We start from the raw sequence: 18,562 nt of genomic DNA on the forward strand, positions 1-18,562 counted from the left end.
TTCACTTCAAACAGGGTTAACTGAAGTATGACTGTATTTTCATGTACATTCATCACCTAACATACCTGGTGAGCTTTATCACCTCATTTCACCTTGTTTAAGGTCTTGGAGGACAAGCATGATCTTGCCTGTGATATTCTACAGTCTCCACCAACCATTACAAGAGCTTTCCCTTCTTGACACATTCAAACCGAATGGTCTGCTTTAGACAAACATGTAGATTTGTAAGTCCCACTCATTAAGCAGTGTTTTTAATTCACTCCCTTATGTCAGAAATGAGCATTGGGTTTATGTGGGACAGGTTCCTGCATATAAAAACATGATAAAGTATTTGCGATACTATTGCTATTTGCATTTTAGTGCATTGGTATTTTTTGATAGTTCTTTGTTTGTGCAGACAGATTGTGCCTCATATTGGTCTCCTAATTTGCTCTGCCGAATTTGCTTCCTGGCTTTGAAGTAATGTCTCTCTGAAGTGTAAATCAGCCTGTGGGACAGGTGGATACCTGCCAGCTGTGTGGAGATCCAGGCTGGAATGATATAGAGCTTAATGAAAACAACAAAAACCTCTGGATCTGTTCAACATTGTAAATCTCTGGTCCTTCTGTTTCAAAGAATATTGGGACAACATGTCTACTTTGTTTCTCTTTTTTGTGGAACCGGGAGAGAACACAGTATGTTTGAATAAGACAAACATTTATAAATTAATATATATGAATGTATATCTTGCAAAAAGTTGATGCTTTCTAAAGACAAGGTGCTTGCTCATGCACTCTCAGAAAAAATGCTTGTGAGTTGTTACCAAGGCATTGCTATGTTATTGCTAAAGTCTTTTAATTGCTTTAGCAAGTTGCTTAGCAGTTGTTGAGGTGTTTGAATGCTTGCTTGCTAACTAAGCTAAGTAAAAAAAGTAAGGAATACTTGATGACAGGCCGTTGAATTATAAGAAAATAATTATAATAATAATATTTTCAAATAATTCAAAGGACCAGAGTTAATTATTCCTCTTATACCACGGTTACCACAAAAATTGCTCTGGTGCCCATTTTTAAGGCATTTGACAGGTCAGGTGTGCGGTTTACAGAAAAATAATCAACACCCATAAAACATTTCTTAGCCAATCAGAATAAAGCATTCAACAGGCCCGTGGTCGAATATAATTTAATTTAGTGTTAATAGATACAGTGGCTAGAAAAACTATGTGAACCTGTAGGAATATACTGGTTTTCTACAGTGATTTGCCATAAAATGTGATCAGGTCCTCATCTAGGTCACAACAATAGACAAACACGATGTGCATAAGCTGACAACACACAAATAATCTAGTTTTTTGTGTCTTTTTTTGAACAAAAGCCCATTAAACATTCACAGTGCTGGAGGAAAATGTAAGTCAACCCATAGACTTATTACTTTAATGAAAGCTCATTTGAAACAGCTGGCAAACTGTTTAAAGGTTTAAAGGTGTGGTTAAGTGCTACTTTGATTGATTAAAAGATGCTCAAACAGTTTAAGATTGCTGTTCTTAAGAAACATTAGCTCCTACGAACCATGCCTCATAAGAAGGCGCTCCCTAAAGATATACGATTAAGAGTTATTGCACTCCATAAGGCTGAAAAGGGATACAAAACAATCTCAAAATGTGTAGACACCCATCAGTCGACAGTTAGACAAATTGTCTATAAATGGAGACAGTTTAATACTGTAGTGGGGGCCCAAGTCAAGATGACTCCTAAGGCACAACACAGAATACTCAATGAAGTAAATAAGAACCCACGAGTAACATCTAAAGGCTTGAAGACACCATTGGAACTGGCACACATCTCATACGTAAGTCTTTGAACAGGCAAGGTGTCTATGGCAGAACCACGGAGAAAGCAGCTACACTCCCACAAAAAGTGCCAAAACGGCACCTTGGCAAATAAATGGTGAGTAAATTAAGAATAGTACATTTTATTTTTGGGTGAATAATCCCTTTAACCTTTTTTAATACCCTTAAATATGAACAATAGTGATAGTGCTGCTTCTCTTTTCTCTTTTTAAAACAAGTCTTCATGTTTCTGATTTTCAGGTAACATGAGATGATCTTGATAGAAACATTGTGGGCTCTTTCAGTATGGATCTAAACAGGGTTGGTTCAGGATTAGCTCTGGTTTCCCAGATTTACAGTCACATATAGATCTGGTAAACACATGGGTCTGTCAGAGAGGTTGTCTCAACATAGAGCCATAAACTGAAAATGACCATGAAGAAAGTTTTAAATTTGTGACCACATAGAGACGTAAAGTCTATAAAAGATGAAAAATAAAGAGTTTCTTTCCTCAGCTTTACATATGTGCACAATATTTTTTGTTTGGTCTGAAAAGCTTAGATGCAAATGCCGCTTAACACACTTCTGTCAAAAATGACAATGATATTGATTGAATGCTCTTGGCACGTATTATATGTTCATTAAATACCTTCGCTTCAAATCCACTTAATCCCGACCTCAGGCCATTCAGAAATACTGCTTTGTTTTCAGAATCTGTTAAAAAGCCATGACAATTTTCAGCAAAGTCCTCTAAGTGCACAGAGGAAGAATTGGATGAACAACAGCATGTTTACGTCAAGATGCAGGATTTTTATCAAGTTAAAGGAGGTTTACAGAATATTTTAGGATATTGGCCTAATTTTTTAGACTTTTAATCTAAAAAGTCTACACGGGGCGTAAACGTTAAAACTTCCCATTTACTTTAAAATGGGTGACGTAAAGCGTTGCCAAACTGAATTGTGAACCGTCAGCGCCGCATCACTGCTGTTGCTTGCTGCAAAAGTTGAACATTTCTCAACTTTTCAAGCGGCAACGCATGCGTCAGCCAATCAGATCACCTAATGTAAATAACCTAGGCAGAGCCAGCCAATTAAGTTTATGGAAGACCGGAGCATGTGTTGCGTCCACTGTTTGCTGGCCGCTCTTCAGACAAGCCTTCCGTCAAACGTTAACACTTTCGTCCCGTGTGAATGTACCATAAAAAATTACTGAATTTTTTTAAAGAGATTTTTGTATGTACTTAGAGGGTTTTGCTTAGAAAGACAGTCAAATCTGTTAAATTGAGATGAAAAGACTTAAGTGACATTTCAATTACTGAATAATAACATTTTCTTTGCTATTAAAGTGAAATTATTGAACTTAAACATGGGTCTGATGCTAATTTACAAAAAACTTAATATTCACTTAGAGGGGTTTGCATGTAAACTCTTCATTTGTGGCTGAAATGTTTCACACTGTTTTTCATTTGTATTTTAAAAAATCAGTGAGACATACTGTAAAGTACAACCCTACATTTTGAATCGGTGTAATGTGACAGGGTTAAACCCAAACACACCCTATTTTTTGTGGTCTACAATTCTCTCAAAGGCTCTTTTATTCTTCAGTTCTGTCATGTTTTATTCAGTGTGGAAAATCTTTGTTAATTGCACTAAAGTTAGGTTTTCACGGCCGTTTCCTTAACAACCAGGGGAAAGACCCCATCTCCCTCCCTTTCCCAAACCCTGCCCATTTAAGGCTGTTCCCCTTTTTTCCCTTTTCCTCTCCCTCTCTCTCCCTCATGTCTTTCTCTACTCTGTGTGTGAGTATTGTTAGACAGATTTTCCTGCCGCTTGTTGTGAGTGTCTGAAAGCGGGAGAACTCTCTTACGCTGCTTATTCAAGAGGAAGTCGGCAGCTCTTTCATTCCAGACTCTTGTAGTGCAGAATCAAACTGAGCAGTCATTGAGCTGTGAAGACTGAAAACTGATTTATTCATTGGCTATATAATCCGGGCTGTGTAACATATTGATGTACTCAGCTCTGGACTAAACTTCAGAAGAACTTTGAATATGTGTGTGATGGTCTAGAAGAGCTGCTTTCTTTGGTGAGTAACTGACCTGTTAATATGTTATATTTAATGATATTACTGTTGTTATACTGTACCTGTGAGTTTGTCCAAAAAGAGATGAGAAAATAGTCTGTATGATGTTCTGTGAAATCTCTTTATAAAAATCTCTTTTTTTCTACACAAAATCATCCTACATAATGTAAAGAGCGTTCTGTGAAAATCCAACCTTGATATCTTTAATATTGATTGATGTCAAAGATTGATTAAAATTAAACTTTGATACTTTTAATCACATTATTAGATTATGAGACTTTAATCTTCATAGATAGGGTCACATATAGGTTACCGCTTAGTGTTTTTGTAATACTGGTCCTGTGTGACTGTGATGCTGCACGTAAATATTAGGACGGCACACGCGCATCTGTAAGACTCACCCTTGCGTACAAATCTTGTGAGGTAATGATTTATAAACCCTCCAATCAGACACCACCATATGTGCATATTAGACGATCAATTTTGTGAATGTTCCCCTCCATGTGGGTTTACACTAAATCCTAAATAGATGTATTAGAACGTGTCAGGACTAGAGGATCAGGTTGATGTTTTACCATTATGAAAATAAACACCTGATCTGTTGTGTTTATCTGCGGGAAGGTCAATTCAGTAATAGTGTAAACCTGATCATGCAGGGGCTTAACTATAGCGGGTTTTCTGTACAGGAGCCAGATCGGTAGTTAAGTGCCTGCATGTTTACATATGGTCATTTTTAGTTATTAAATAAACAATTTGAATTGACCTGACATGAAAATCTATTGTAGATTCTGACCTGGAGTTGGCACCTTTGTAAGGGTGTGTTTGTTTGTTTTGCCATGCGATGTTAGTTTGATTTATATCCAGATGGAGAGATGAGCAAATCCTGCAGCTGTTTTTTGTTTAGGGATGGATGACTTGTGCTCAAAGCCATTCAACCCTATTCTGAGCCCCGCTGTCTTCCGCCAACCCTGTCTACCGTGTTTATCGGCAGCCGTCTTATCTTCATGAGAGCTGGTAGTTAACATAGACTATTGATTTAGGTGAGGTCAGAAGTCAATCCCTATTTAAACTGCATTTGTAAACTCCTACGTTCACACTGTTGAGATAGGCTGAAAGAATACACAAACACAGATTTAAAACACAGCCCTATGGATTAACTGAGATGGGGTCTTCCTGCGACACAGGTTCTGGACCTTCTTTCATCTACAACCTTTAATTTGATAGGTTTTCAATTTTGAGCCTTGACAAAAGAGTCACAGGATTAACTGTTCCTGTAGCTTAATTGGTAGAGCACTGTGTTAGCAGAGGTTATAGGTTCAATTCCCAGGAAACACACACATATTGACCAAACATGTAACTTGAATTGAATGTATACTGTACATTTTTAAAAATAACATTTCTGAAAAGGGTTCTTCACAGAAGAACCATATGTGGTTCCCCAATACACGACAACGCTGTCAAAAAGATCTGTGCTTAAGCCCAATGTATAGTCTGTTTTTTACGTATGCGCAAACGTACACGCATAGTCGAACGCACAGCCTTGCAAAGTATAGTTTATTGGACTTTAAGTGTACACTGACGTTCAATGCATGCAGATTGCGCCAAAATGCAATGTATCTCGTGGGCTACATTCTACATTTTCCTGTACACGCATGGGCGACTTATACATACAATGTACGCAGGGTTTTAAAAATCCGGCGGACCCTCGCGTATGTGTAAAAAGTGGACCATACTTCGAACTTTACGCTCATCAGTAAAAATAACTTAATACGCTGCCTTACTTATGCAAAGCCAGTAGATGGCGATGTTACTTTGTAAAGAAATGCTACATGTCTGGCCACATACACATTCTTCTACAGAGTGATAAATACAAACAATCAAAACTGTAAGTAGTTTTGTTTAGATTAACAATAATGTGGATTTTTTCCTAAAAGTGACCCTGACCCTAAAGCGCAGTGGCGGCCGCTAACTTCTTTTTTCGAGGATGCTCGATGCGAAGTTCATCACAACATGTATGTAGCCTATCATGTGTTTGGTTCCTTTTTTCAAAATATGTGTTTTGCGCTTCGAGAGATCCTGTGTGCATCACATGTCTCGTCAAAATAAGTGCCTGCTGTAGACGTGTCTAAAGGGTTTATGATAAGAGATGCTTGCGTTTGCCAGATACTCGCATATCATATTCAGAGTTTACTGTGAAGGGAGTGTCTTGTGTGTATTTTGTGAACGTGAGTGTCTCTTTAATCATAAACTGTTTTGACACGTGTGCAGCAGGCACTTTTTTTGACAAAACACGTGATGCACATGGTTTACATGACGCAACAAACACATATTTTGAAAACGCAAGCAACACACATGACACTCCGAACACCTATTTTAAATTAGCGCCCCTCGGATGAGCAGTCATGAGCCGCCACTTATAAAGCGCCATTTTGTAAACTTTGTTAATAAACTTTGTATCTTGAGTAGCACAAACACAGTCCTGTAGGCCGCAATTGTTTTGGTTATACTCGCGCATACCTATAGACTTGATTAACACATATGCATGATGTCACCGTTATCACAGATTCTTGTTTACGTTGTTTACACAGAGACGACATGGTTTCATTGTACTTTTAAACCCGTCTTCACGGTTTACATTTTCAGGACCCCAAAATGCCGTTATCATTGTAAACGTTGTGAAACGTTGTTGTTTAAACTGCCCTAAGTCATGTTGAATAAGAGCTTCTGCCAGTGCCAAATACGTAACGTCGAATATTTTATACTTAAGAAGTATAGCTTTAAAAAATACACATAAAACCCAAACGTTTCTGTTTTAACATAGCGAAATACAGATCTTAGAAATCTCTCACACCCCTTCTGCATCTTTGCTGACCTCACATGGGGTCACGACCTAAAGGTTGAGAACCTCCGTCTAATGACATGACTGCCTCAATGCGGCGCCGTTAAAGACTCAGACATCCATGCAAACCCAATGGCCTCAGATATGTCAGGTCTCTCATGATTGATCTGAGGACCAGGAAGAATTTCGGCCCCACTATGCTTATCTGAGTTTGATTGATTCAGATGCATATTACTCAAGACACTCCTTTTGCTCTGGGGGTTTGAAATGTTTATTGACTTATCCAGGCTTTATTTTTTAACAACTCCCAAACATTCTTTCTCTGTCTCACCTCTGTTTTTATAAACTAGTGGATTTTGATTAAGATAGGAAATATTCATATCCGAATATACAGCAAATCTATGGCAAGCCGTTTTAACTTTTATTCGTTGTGTTCTTGATATCAACAATTCAGTTTTCACTAGTTAAAATTTTAATTCTTGATATCAACAATTACATTCCCACTAACAATGTTAATTCTTGATATCAGCAATTTAATTCTTGATATCAACAATTACTTTCCACTAGTAACAATTTTAATTCTTGAAATCAGCAATTTAATTCTTGATATCAACAATTCAATTCTTGATATCAACAATTAAGTTATTGATATATGTAATTGTATTTTCACTAGTGAAATGTCACCATAGGCTGCCATTCAAATTCAATTGTTGATATCAAGAATTACATTTTCACTAGTAACAATGTTAATTGTTGATATCAAGAATTCAATTATTGATATCAAGAATTAAATTACTGATATCAACAATCGAGTTCTTGATATCAATAATTCAATTGTTACTTGTGACAATTTTAATATCTGATATCATGAATGGGATTGTTACTAGTAAGAAAGCCATTTTAGATATCTGAAATTATATTGATATCAGAAATACAATTGTTACTAGTGACAATCGATTTATTGATAACAAGAATTAACATTTTAACTAGTAACAATTGAATTGTTTATATCAGGAACTCGATTGTTGATATCAATAATGTAATTCTTAATTTCAATAATTGAATTTGAATGGCAGCCTATGGTGATATTTCACTAGTGGAAATGTAATTGTTTATATCAAGAATTGCCATTGTTACTAGTAGAAATGTAATTTCTGATGTCAAGAATTAAAATTTTAATTAGTGAAAATTGAATTGTTGATATCAAGAACTCAACGAATAAACGTTAAAATGGCTTGCCATAGTAAATCCTAGATAATGTGCCATTAATCAGATTGGTGTACTGATTTTTTTATGTGGCTCCTGCAGCTCATTTGGTAGAGCGTTGTGTTAACAAGGCAAATGTTAGAGGCTTAATTCCCAGCTAATGCATAAGGTGTGTGACTTGAATGCGGTGAAAATTGATTTGGATACAAATGCATTCATCTAAATGCTTTCACGCAGCTGAGCAATCTCATTTTCTGGTATTAATGACCAGTCACAGTACTCATTGCAAAATGCTTTTGTGAACCTTGCCCTTCATACATTTTTGGGGGGTTTAATGACCACCAATCCATGGGAAAGAAGAACATGTTTTTGTGTCGTTGAGAGGTCAGAAACTGCAAAGACCTCCAAGTTCAGATCTGGGATCACCTAAGGGTTACTCACCTCATCACCCACACACTTTTCATACTTTTTATACCAATTTTATGAATTGGTTTGTTTCACTTTAAACCATCCTGTTTAATTGCAAATCTGAACAAGCTGACCTAGATTCCCAAAAATTTCTTAAAGATTATTAAAGATCAATGTCCATGAAATCATGTGTACCTGGACACACTTTTTCCTTTGCATTTGCATTTTAAAGTATTGAGACTCCAATAAAACACACATCTGTTCGACATTAATGCCCAACCCAAGAGCATGGCCCTCAGCAACGAAACCCCCACTGATACCAACACGTTCTGGCAACTGCATCCTCTGTTATATCAACCTCAGTGAATGAGCATGTCATTGACCTGTTATATGATCTTGCAATGGGATTTTGAATGGATATCTCTAAGCAGCCACATTCATTGAGATTTTTTAAATTAAAGACTTGCAAGAGACTTAAGAAACTTTGTTGCTGTTGTGCAAGGAGCATGCTTAAAAAGTGTCCTTTGTAATCTATCTTATACAATATTTTAATGTCATTTCAGCATCAATGGCTATATTCGTGGTGAGAACCGGTTAATCACAAAATTTAATCTAGTTAGGGGAAGGACAGTTTGGCATCTCCATTTCAGGTCTTTGTATTGTGGGATATTGCACATTGCATCTGGAATAAATACTTTCTGGAGCTTTTATTTCAGCGTGTGCACATTTGTCCCTCTCCTTTTTGTCCTTCTCAACAATGCCATAGAAAAATCTTCTTTGTATAGCAGTATAATATAGAGTGTGTGTTTTTCTTTTGCAGAATTAAATCCAACTGTTCATCTATCAGTATCTGAATACTTCAACTTAAATTACTAACAGATTTTAGAAGGGAGGCCAGGCATTCAGTTCATTTGATGAAATTTAAGAAGGAAGCTTATGTGTCATTCATTCTCTCCTCTCTCTTGGCTGGCACACATCTTTAGGGTCAGCTCCACCTTTTGTGCCGGGGTCAAGGACGTGATAGCAACCACATGTCTGAGTGACCTCCAAATTAAATACCGCCCTCAGTAGGAGCTACTGGCTGGATAGGCAGTGCAAATGAGTTACGCAGTTAAACCCGTCAAGAAAAACACGGAAGATAGACACTCAACACTCTTTTGAAAATGTTATGGTAAGATCCAGACCTGTGAAAGAGCTCGAGTGAATGCATTTGCCATACGTCGCCTCTTGAACGGTTTTACAGGCAACAGACATACAGACTCGCAGGCAGCTGCATGAATGTGAAGTTTATTGGTTTTAAAAGTTACCCTCAGCACCTGTGGGGTTTTGGGGGAAAACTGGGCAGCACCTACGATTCGTGGGAGAGCTTCTGGATGGTGTTTAGGTGAACTTGACTAATGGATGGAAATGAGTCCGCAGAGATTCGATTCAGGCGGAGACATTGCACCGTCAGCGTTTGTGCCTTTGGATGCTTGTTTATGGAAAAATTGTAATAGGTTATGAGGATGTTTTATGAGGAGGAGGCAGTGGTCTGCCCAAATGCAAAAAATATCCTTTAGGGGTAAATTAGATCCACTTCAGCCACCAGTCCAATGTAGATGTTTATGCAATTAAAAGAAAAGGTTTTTGTTTGTGTGCACATTCATTTTGTACATTTCAGAAAGATTTTTGCACTTTCAAAGAGATAGTTCACCCAAAAATGAAAATATTAACCAAAAATGTAACCAAACCTACAAGAGGCAACATTGACTTCCAAAGTAAAAAAGAATACTATGGAAGTGAATGGGGCTCGTGATTGCGTTGGGGACATTTCTCAAAATATCTTCTCTTATGTTTAACAGAACTAAGAAATGTATACACATTTCTAACAACATGAGGGTGAGTAAATGATGAGAGAATTTTCATTTTTGGGTGAACTATCCCTTTAACACTTAATTTCTGGGTACACTATCTCTTTAACACTTATGATTTTAAGAGGACAGACCGCACAAATCAATCCTTACAAAAAAAACAATTTCAGTGATCTCAGACTGACAACATTTTTAATTTTTGATATCAATCAGGTGTTATTAGGAATTTATTGGGAGTTTTCAATATATTTACAGCTGTGCTTGTAGCCTGTCCTTAGTTTGTGATAGTTTAAAGTGAAACAAAGAAACTCACTTAAATTCAGCTTTAAAGCCATGCATCAGTCACCAAGTTCGTCTGCCAAGAAGACCACAAGTGGTTCAGCCCGTGCCAGAAAATTCCAGCGACTGAAAGAACATTTCTAAGTATCAAAAATATCCATGTGCTTGTTTTGGCTGACGGTGTGTCATAAAAATGAGAAAGAGTGCACTGGCTGCTCGGGTTATGTTTTTCTTTCAAACGCCTATCGGTAGATTCAATTATAGCCTTAAATGTCATGGATTCAATTCTGTTTGTGCATTGCGATGATATTTTTAGGTTGTAAAGTCAGGTTGTTAATTGGTGATGAAGTTGTTACTGTTTGCAGAAGAAAGAATCGCTCCAAAGGTCACTCCATGCTTCACAAATCATCTACTTGAACTCTTTCTTGTGTTTCTTCGGAAACATTCTGATAAATACAGGAACAAACAAGGAGATGCTATTTGCACTAGGACACCATTTTTCCTGTCGGATGGAGACATATCCAGGGGAAGGAAATGCTACCGGTCTTCTTATTGTGGAAATAAAAACAACTGTCACCATACATGACAGTATTTCGCCTCTACCCTGATTTATACTCTAGTTATAAATATTGCATACCTGCAGCTCTTATCAAGGTTCAAAAAACATGGAAAAGAACAGATGCTATTAAATAATTGGATCACTATTTTGGTGTTGAATTGAAAATAAGGTGCTGAGTTTGTTTTGTTTTGGTATAGCACCCCCTTTCAGATGAAAGTCTTCCTCAATGGGTCAAAATTTTAAAACATTTTCTCACGTTGGGTGGTCATTGCGTTCAAAATATACGGAACAATTTTGTTATTATTTACCATCTCATACATTTTGTTATATATTTTGCTGACTACAAACCTTTTTAAAGGCAGGGTATCTAATTTTGAAAAATGCTAACGGTAGCCGACTAGCAATGAAATCACGATCCTACCCTCCATTCAAATCGCCATTCAAAGTCACGCCTCTTTCAAAACACATGAACACGGACAAATAAGACATCCACATCTCATGCATTCATCAGTGAGAAAACTTTGTAGTACAAAGTGAATAACATTACCAAAATAACCAACATAAACAACTGATTACAACAGAATTAGTTAAAGCACACTGTCTGTTGTGTAGACGTAGTAACTATATCGTTACGCTAATCCGTAAACAACAACACACTGTTTCATCAAAGTAGACTTTCTGAATCCATCTCAATACAAAAAAATCACGTACCTACCTTACCAAAATAAACAGTGCAACCACCCTTTCAGACCCTTTGCCTCCTGCAGCTGTTTGCATCTCCTGGTAAAGCAGTAAAGTTTTTGCTCTTTGCTGGTCCATGCAGTTGTTGCTGTTGTTGTTTTAAAAGATGTCTTTCGTTTTGTGGCTCCTGTGCAGGTTGTCAATTCCGCAGGAAAGTTTGCCATTCATGCTGTTTACAGACAGGAGGTGAGCGCACATGAACGCGCCGATGACGTATGGTGTCTGCGTGAACAGGTTGCACAGTGGCATATGCAAAACACGTTCAGATGAAGGACAAAAATCGCATGCGTCCAATTTATTGCGTTCGGTCCGAGTTTAATGATTTGTTGAACATTTTTTGGTCCACGCCTTTAACAGATGACACATATTTATAAAAATACATTTAATTTGATCACTATTTTGGTGTTGTATTGGAAATTGCTGAGGTTAGATGCTTTGTTTGGTATAGCGCCCCCAACAGGGAAACTGATGAAATTCTCAATGCGTCAAATTGTAAAACATTTTTCTCATGTTGAGTCATTGCGTTTTAAAAGATACAGACCAATTCGTTATTATTTACCTTCCCATAAATTCGATTGGCTGATATAATGAATCAAAACAGTCAGTTTCACGTCATTAGGAAACAATCAATTTAAAACTATTAAACTTTGCCGGTATGCATAGTGCTAAAGAATGACACTAAGTTTTGTACAGTTATGCAAATACACTTGTAATTTACAGCATTGCGCTACAATATTACGCCCGACACCCAAAATCGCCAACCAAGGATAACATTCAACATGTCGCAAAGAAATCTAAAGAGACTTTAAGCCTATAGTAAAAGTTATATCTCAGAACACAGGAAGTGTTTATGGTAAATCCTAGTGTTTTTGCTAAGATTTTGTCAAGAGCGTCCCTAGATGCCACACACAGCATAGACCAGCATATGTTGTGTTTTGGTGCTGGTATGCTGGTGACCACTAGCTAAACCAGCACCAAACCAGCATGGGAATTATGCTGGTCTATGCTGTTTTTTTCAGCAGCGTAAAATGTAACAAAATGGCATAGGAGGAGGTAAAACATACAAAATGGCAGAAAAGTTTTATTGATAACAGGAACGTACGGTCTCCATACCCAGACGTCGAGAAATTAATTTAAGTTTAATTGCAACATCTATCTGTGTGTGTGTGTTTGTGTGAGTGAGAGAGAGAGAGAGAGAGAGAGAGAGAGAGAGAGAGAGAGAGAGAGAGAGAGAGAGATGCTGGTGTTGAATTATTGTGGGCTGGAGGTCTGTCAATAATTTCCTCCTTGTGGGAAAAACAAAACAACAGGGCAGGTTAATGGATGTTTAGGCAGGCTTTAAACACGCCTCCAGATGCCATTATGTCACTTGGACATGCTTTGTGCTCTCCAGTTGGAGTGTTTTGGTGCTCTACATTGAGGGGAAAAATGAGGCTAATCAGGTGAATGAATTATTCTGGAGAAACAAAATGAGGTATGTGATATACAGCAGAGTCTAAAACTACTCAAAATCTATTTTAAACCTGGACAAAAACACTTTGAAACACTATGCTCACGCAAACAAAATCACTAAGGAAGTTAATCCGTGATATTGACTTTGTTATGGACTCCATTGTAAATATTTTGGTAAAAGACAAATACATTTTATTGTTGCATTTGGTAAAGCGTTTGATGGATTAGCCGGTTCATCTGCTACCCATACAGGAAATGATACATATGTAATTCATACAGAAACCAAACAGGAACGGGCACTTGGATACAGCTGCCCAGAAACATACGAGAGTCAGCAAGTTCCTCACTATCCCTGAAAAGCAAACAGTCTTTACTAAACCAACTTGAGCCGCCTCCTCTCGACCCAGCGCAGAGATTTTCACACCATCTGCATATTAGATTTCAAGCTTGCGCCTAATGTCTAGCAGCTGAGCTTTGTTCACATGTGACGCTGAATCATTAGGCTGGTAATTTTGGAAAGCTACCAAGAAATAGAAAATCTCTATAATGCTTCTTTTGAGTCCGTTCACTCAGTGATTTATTTTTCTAACACAGGAGTTTCTTATTAAAACAACTCATTCTTGTAAGGATTTGATTTGTTGGCGTTTGATTGGTGAAATTTGAACATTAGTTCAAGGCTGTGCACTGTCAAGCCGACTTCCTGTGTCCACTGAACAAACGTGGCGCCTGTCATGTGTTTGCTCTGTAGATGCCTCAATGATTTTGGATGTGATGTAGTCTGACGTGTGTGTGTTTTTTTTGTGTGTGTGTCTTTAATGTACAGACGAAGGACCCTGATAGTTGCAGGTCACAGTGGAATAACTAATCAGAGAGGACTGATCCAATGAGGGACTGAGGAGGAACTGAATACTGCTTTAAATGGTAAATCTCAATTTTTTTATTTTATTTGAAAGAGTGCTTTGATAAGTGAAAAAAAGTTGAGGTTAATTATTTCTTCAAAGAGAAACAGCAACACAAAGGTCATGATTTCAACCCTTAGGGAACTGGGATACTGATGAAACGTATAGATTGGATGTACTTTAAAGATCAAAGTGTCTGCCAAATGCATGAATGTAAAAGTTAAACAAATTAGTTCATTAAAACTGTAAAAGTTACAATAATGTTTTTTCTCAATCATGATTTGCAATATCTCTTAGTTTCATACTGTACGTATACATCATGTGTGTCGCGATGATGTCATTCAGACAGAACAATAGTGAGCAAGAAAAGCCAAACTCAGCAGGAAGTTCTGTGTGACTGTTGTGAATGGGATGAAGAGGAGGGAACACAGGATGTGTAGTAAGATCCGGCAAGTCCCTATGTTTTCTGTGGCGCCTGTTTGTGTCATGGAGTCAGATTGGAAACAGGCGCAGAACTGTAGTGGTTCGGGAGGATATGTTTGTCTGGGGTTATAAATGTAACCTTCTCAAGCCTTACTGTACGTGAGGGTGTGGGTGTATTTGTTGACTGTAGGAAATCTGAATCTTCCATTAGAGTTAGAGTCACAATATAGAAAAAACCAAACAGGAAGATAAAAGGCAGCAGATGTATTTAGATGAACGTCATTGGGGACGGATCCTGGATCATCTTTTCTTTTGTGCGGACACAAAGGCCTGGCAGACAGCAAACAAAAGATCAGTCTGACTACTGTCTTAAATGCTATTACGCAGACTAGCAAGCACATAGCACATGTTAAAACAAGCACATGGTGTAACAAAATATAGAGGTTTCAACGTGGTGGCTGTTTAAATGAGGTGGTTTTAAAAGTTAGTGCCAAGTGCTTGGATACTGTATACCTGTATTGTGCAGAAAAGCTATCTAATTACCGATTGTGTATTCAGTAGGTTGGAACATTTCACAAAGTCAGAATGAACGTGAAAAGGAAGGAGATGGACTTTTTGAGCAACACTATTGCTGCTTATGCTCACATTAAAGGTTAGTAATTCTTTAATATTTACATTTAAAGCTGACTTTTGTACAATTTATTGAAACAATTTCTCCCATTCCATTTAATATGCAAAGACAAATGCATTTTGTTAGCGGCGCAAGATCATGAATTCGATTACAAGGGAACACGAGTATTGATAAAATGTATTGCTTGTAATTCAATTCGGATTAAAGCATCTGCCAAATGCATACAGGTGAATGTATTTTGTTAGCTGTCGTCTCAATACATGTTTAAAGGTGTCAATCAATAGTGTGAATTTGTTGAAAGACTGGGTGTTTGGGAAATCTGAATTAAAATTTTGCACAAACATGACACACTTCAACCTTTAATATGTTGTTGCCTAGTTTAAAGGGATAGTTCACCCAAAAATGAAAATAATGTCATTAATGACTCATGTCGTTCTAAACTCGTAAGACCTCCGTTCATCTTCAGGACACAATTTAAGATGTTTTATTTTTTGTCCGAGACCTTGTTGACCCTTCATTGAAAATCTACGTACGGTATACTGTCCATGTCTAGAAAGGTAATAAAAACATCATCAGAGTAGTCCATGTGACATCAGTGGGTCAGTTAAGCATCGAAAATACATTTTGGTCCAAAAATAACAAAAATGATGACTTTATTCAGCATTGTCTACTTTTCCGCGTCTGTTGTGAAGCACATGCGCGAGACTAAAGTCACGTGACTGCAGTGACGCGGATGACGTACTATGTGACTGACGTGTTATCTGGCGCGTCCAAGCTGTTTTTTTTTGTGTGCGCGGGCTTCGTTTACAGTCTGAGGGAGACGCTTGCTGTAAATGTGAAAAAAAACTTCGCAAACATGTCTGAGGATAACACATCATCCGCGTCACTGCAGTCACGTGACTTTAGACTCGCATATGTGATTCACAACAGACACGGAAGAGAAGACAATGCTGAATAAAGTCATAATTTTTGTTATTTTTGGACCAAAATGTATTTTCGATGCTTCAACATATTCTAACTGACCCACTGATGTCACATGGACGACTTTGATGATGTTTTTATTACCTTTCTGGACATGGACAGTATTCGTACGTAGATTTTCAATGAAGGGTCAACAAGGTCTCGAACTAAATATAAAACATCTTAAACTGTGTTCAGAAGATGAACGGAGTTCTTACGAGTTTGGAACGACATGAGGGTGAGTCATTAATGACATTATTTTCATTTTTGGGTGAACTGTCCCATTAAATAATTTGATAATTAATCCAAATCTGTTTCCTTCCTCCCTATAGAAAATCCAGAGAGTTTCGGCCTTTACTTCGTCATTGGCGTATGTTTCGGGCTAGTACTCACTCTCTGCCTCCTGGTCATCAGGATCTCCTGCAAACCTCGTACCACTCCAGCTCCTTCCACACCTGAGAAAAAACAGCTGAAAGACTTTAGTGAGGAAGAAGATGAGGACGAGGAGAGTGACGAGGATGAGGATGCAGGAGATCTGGAGCCTCCTGTCCTCCATAGCACCACAGAGATCTCCATGGGTAACCACCAATCTACGCCGGATGGGACTCTGAGCAGGAACGTATTCACTTCGGCCGAAGAGCTGGAGCGAGCACAACGATTGGAGGAGAGGGAGAGGATAATCAGGGAGATCTGGAGAAACGGACAGCCGGACATTCTGGGAACGGGGACGGGCACGATCGGAAGAGTGCATTACTACTAACACACCCTGTTCACAAACTCAAGCCATTCCTCTGCCTCAGCGCACTATTTTTTTATAAATGGAGGGACCATTGCTTTTATTTTTACAGTGACTTATTGTAATCCTGCAGGCGATCGTCAGACGTGTTGATACGGCTTTGTCATATTGAACTGAGCATGCTGATGTTAATCCTCAACTAATGGTGCTACAGTAAATTCTTTTAAAGCATAGGTTCATAGCACAGACCATTACAGGGTCCAGGTTTGGGAATATGGTGTTTGTAAATATGTGTGATAAGACTCACAAAAAGCAAATGCATATTTGCACGTGCCATTTTTTGTATAAAGATGTTTTCTGCTTATTTTTTTTTTAAACTAATGCATTCCTCTGGATTTTCTGGCATAAGTAATAAGTATGCCATGTAGTAAAAGCCAATATACTCTAAAAGCATCCTTTATACTTGGATTTTAACAGGTTACGGTTATACAGAGCTGTTTTAATCTAAATTAAAAGACAGGGTTTAGATTAATCCAGGACTAGCACTGAATTATATTAGGACATTTAAATAGTTTTTATAAACATCCTTTACAAAAAAAAACAATACTGTGTGCATACTGAGACAAAACAATAACACTGATGTATGTTAAGATATGTCAGTGCAAGATGTTTTTTTAACATGCATATTAGTTTGGGACTAGGATAAGCCCTGTCTGAAAAAACGGCACTGTATGTTTTAATGCATATGGTCAGTGCATTATTTTATAAAAGGAATAATGCATAAACAGCATTACACTGCCAAAGAGACTCACTTATAATAACTTATCCCAGGCTAAAATAAATGTTTGAGCGGCCTTAATTTAAAAAACAGCTTGTACTGACATATCTTAACATATATCAGTGCCATTGTTTTGTCTCGAGATGCACACCAGTTTTGTTTTTGTAAGGTCTGGTCTGGATTAATCTAAACACTGTCCGTAAAATCACCCCTATATGTCTTTAACATGTATTTGCAACCGTGTTTATTTGTAGTCATCAGACTTCAGGTTTTGTTCTATCTTGAAAACATTTGTCTCTTGTTACTATGGTGGTTCTGGGTGCTTTATTTGATTTCCTTCACAGATGCTTGGATGAGTAAAATATAAAGACATTTTGGCATGATGTGTACACTTTGATTGAAATATTTTTTAGCTTTTTGGTTATCCAAAATGGTAAAACCCAAACATTTTGACAAGTCTAACAATAACTACGAAGATATGTTTACAGAGACGATAATGGCAGTATTTCCTAAAGAAACAACGTTTGTCATTGTTTAATAGTGTTGCAAACTATTCCCTTATATAACAAGTTTATGATATTTGGGAAGAGTTAAAAAATGACTATTATATACCCACATGTTTACATCAAGGAAAAGCCCTAAAAAGGAAATAATTTGAGTATGTTTTTGACTGTCATCACAGCAATAGAACTTCGAAACCTTACAAACATTTCTCTCGCTTATGTTACTGATAAAAATAGCTGATTCCCACTGGATTGTCAGAGACTATGTCATGAAGATTTAATGTATTCCACATGGTTTCCAAATGTTTTTTTGGGGTGAACAGAAACTAAATCCACACCAGTCATACCACGTCTTTCTCATAGGGAAAACTAAACACTTTCAGGTCCTGTGCATACTTGCAAGGAAGTGTTT

General features: G+C 37.5%; 1 protein-coding gene across 6 annotated transcripts; it reads left to right on the top strand.

Moving 5' to 3' along the window:
* Positions 1-3,588: 3,588 nt before the first annotated feature.
* On the top strand, positions 3,589-18,036 carry eva1ba (eva-1 homolog Ba (C. elegans)). 6 transcript variants are annotated; one of them, XM_065298466.1, is made up of 4 exons: positions 3,589-3,889; positions 14,044-14,141; positions 15,104-15,194; positions 16,466-18,036. In XM_065298466.1, the coding sequence occupies exons 2-4, from the start codon at positions 14,139-14,141 to the stop codon at positions 16,891-16,893; spliced, it is 522 nt and encodes a 173-aa protein (XP_065154538.1). In that variant the 5' UTR covers positions 3,589-3,889; positions 14,044-14,138; the 3' UTR covers positions 16,894-18,036. The 6 variants fall into 6 exon arrangements, with proteins under 6 accessions (XP_065154538.1, XP_065154540.1, XP_065154541.1 ...); XM_065298468.1 differs by having other exon boundaries at positions 14,050-14,141; XM_065298469.1 differs by having other exon boundaries at positions 3,590-3,889; positions 15,101-15,194.
* The last annotated feature ends 526 nt before the right edge of the window (positions 18,037-18,562 follow it).

Source organism: Paramisgurnus dabryanus, chromosome 13, assembly GCF_030506205.2.
Source record: "Paramisgurnus dabryanus chromosome 13, PD_genome_1.1, whole genome shotgun sequence".
NCBI lineage: Eukaryota > Metazoa > Chordata > Actinopteri > Cypriniformes > Cobitidae > Paramisgurnus > Paramisgurnus dabryanus.

Excerpts from the sequence above, each read along its gene's own strand:
- eva1ba (XM_065298466.1), top strand. Across the intron at positions 15,195-16,465 it reads TGCTTATGCTCACATTAAAG|AAAATCCAGAGAGTTTCGGC; the intron begins GTTAGTAATTCT and ends TCCTCCCTATAG.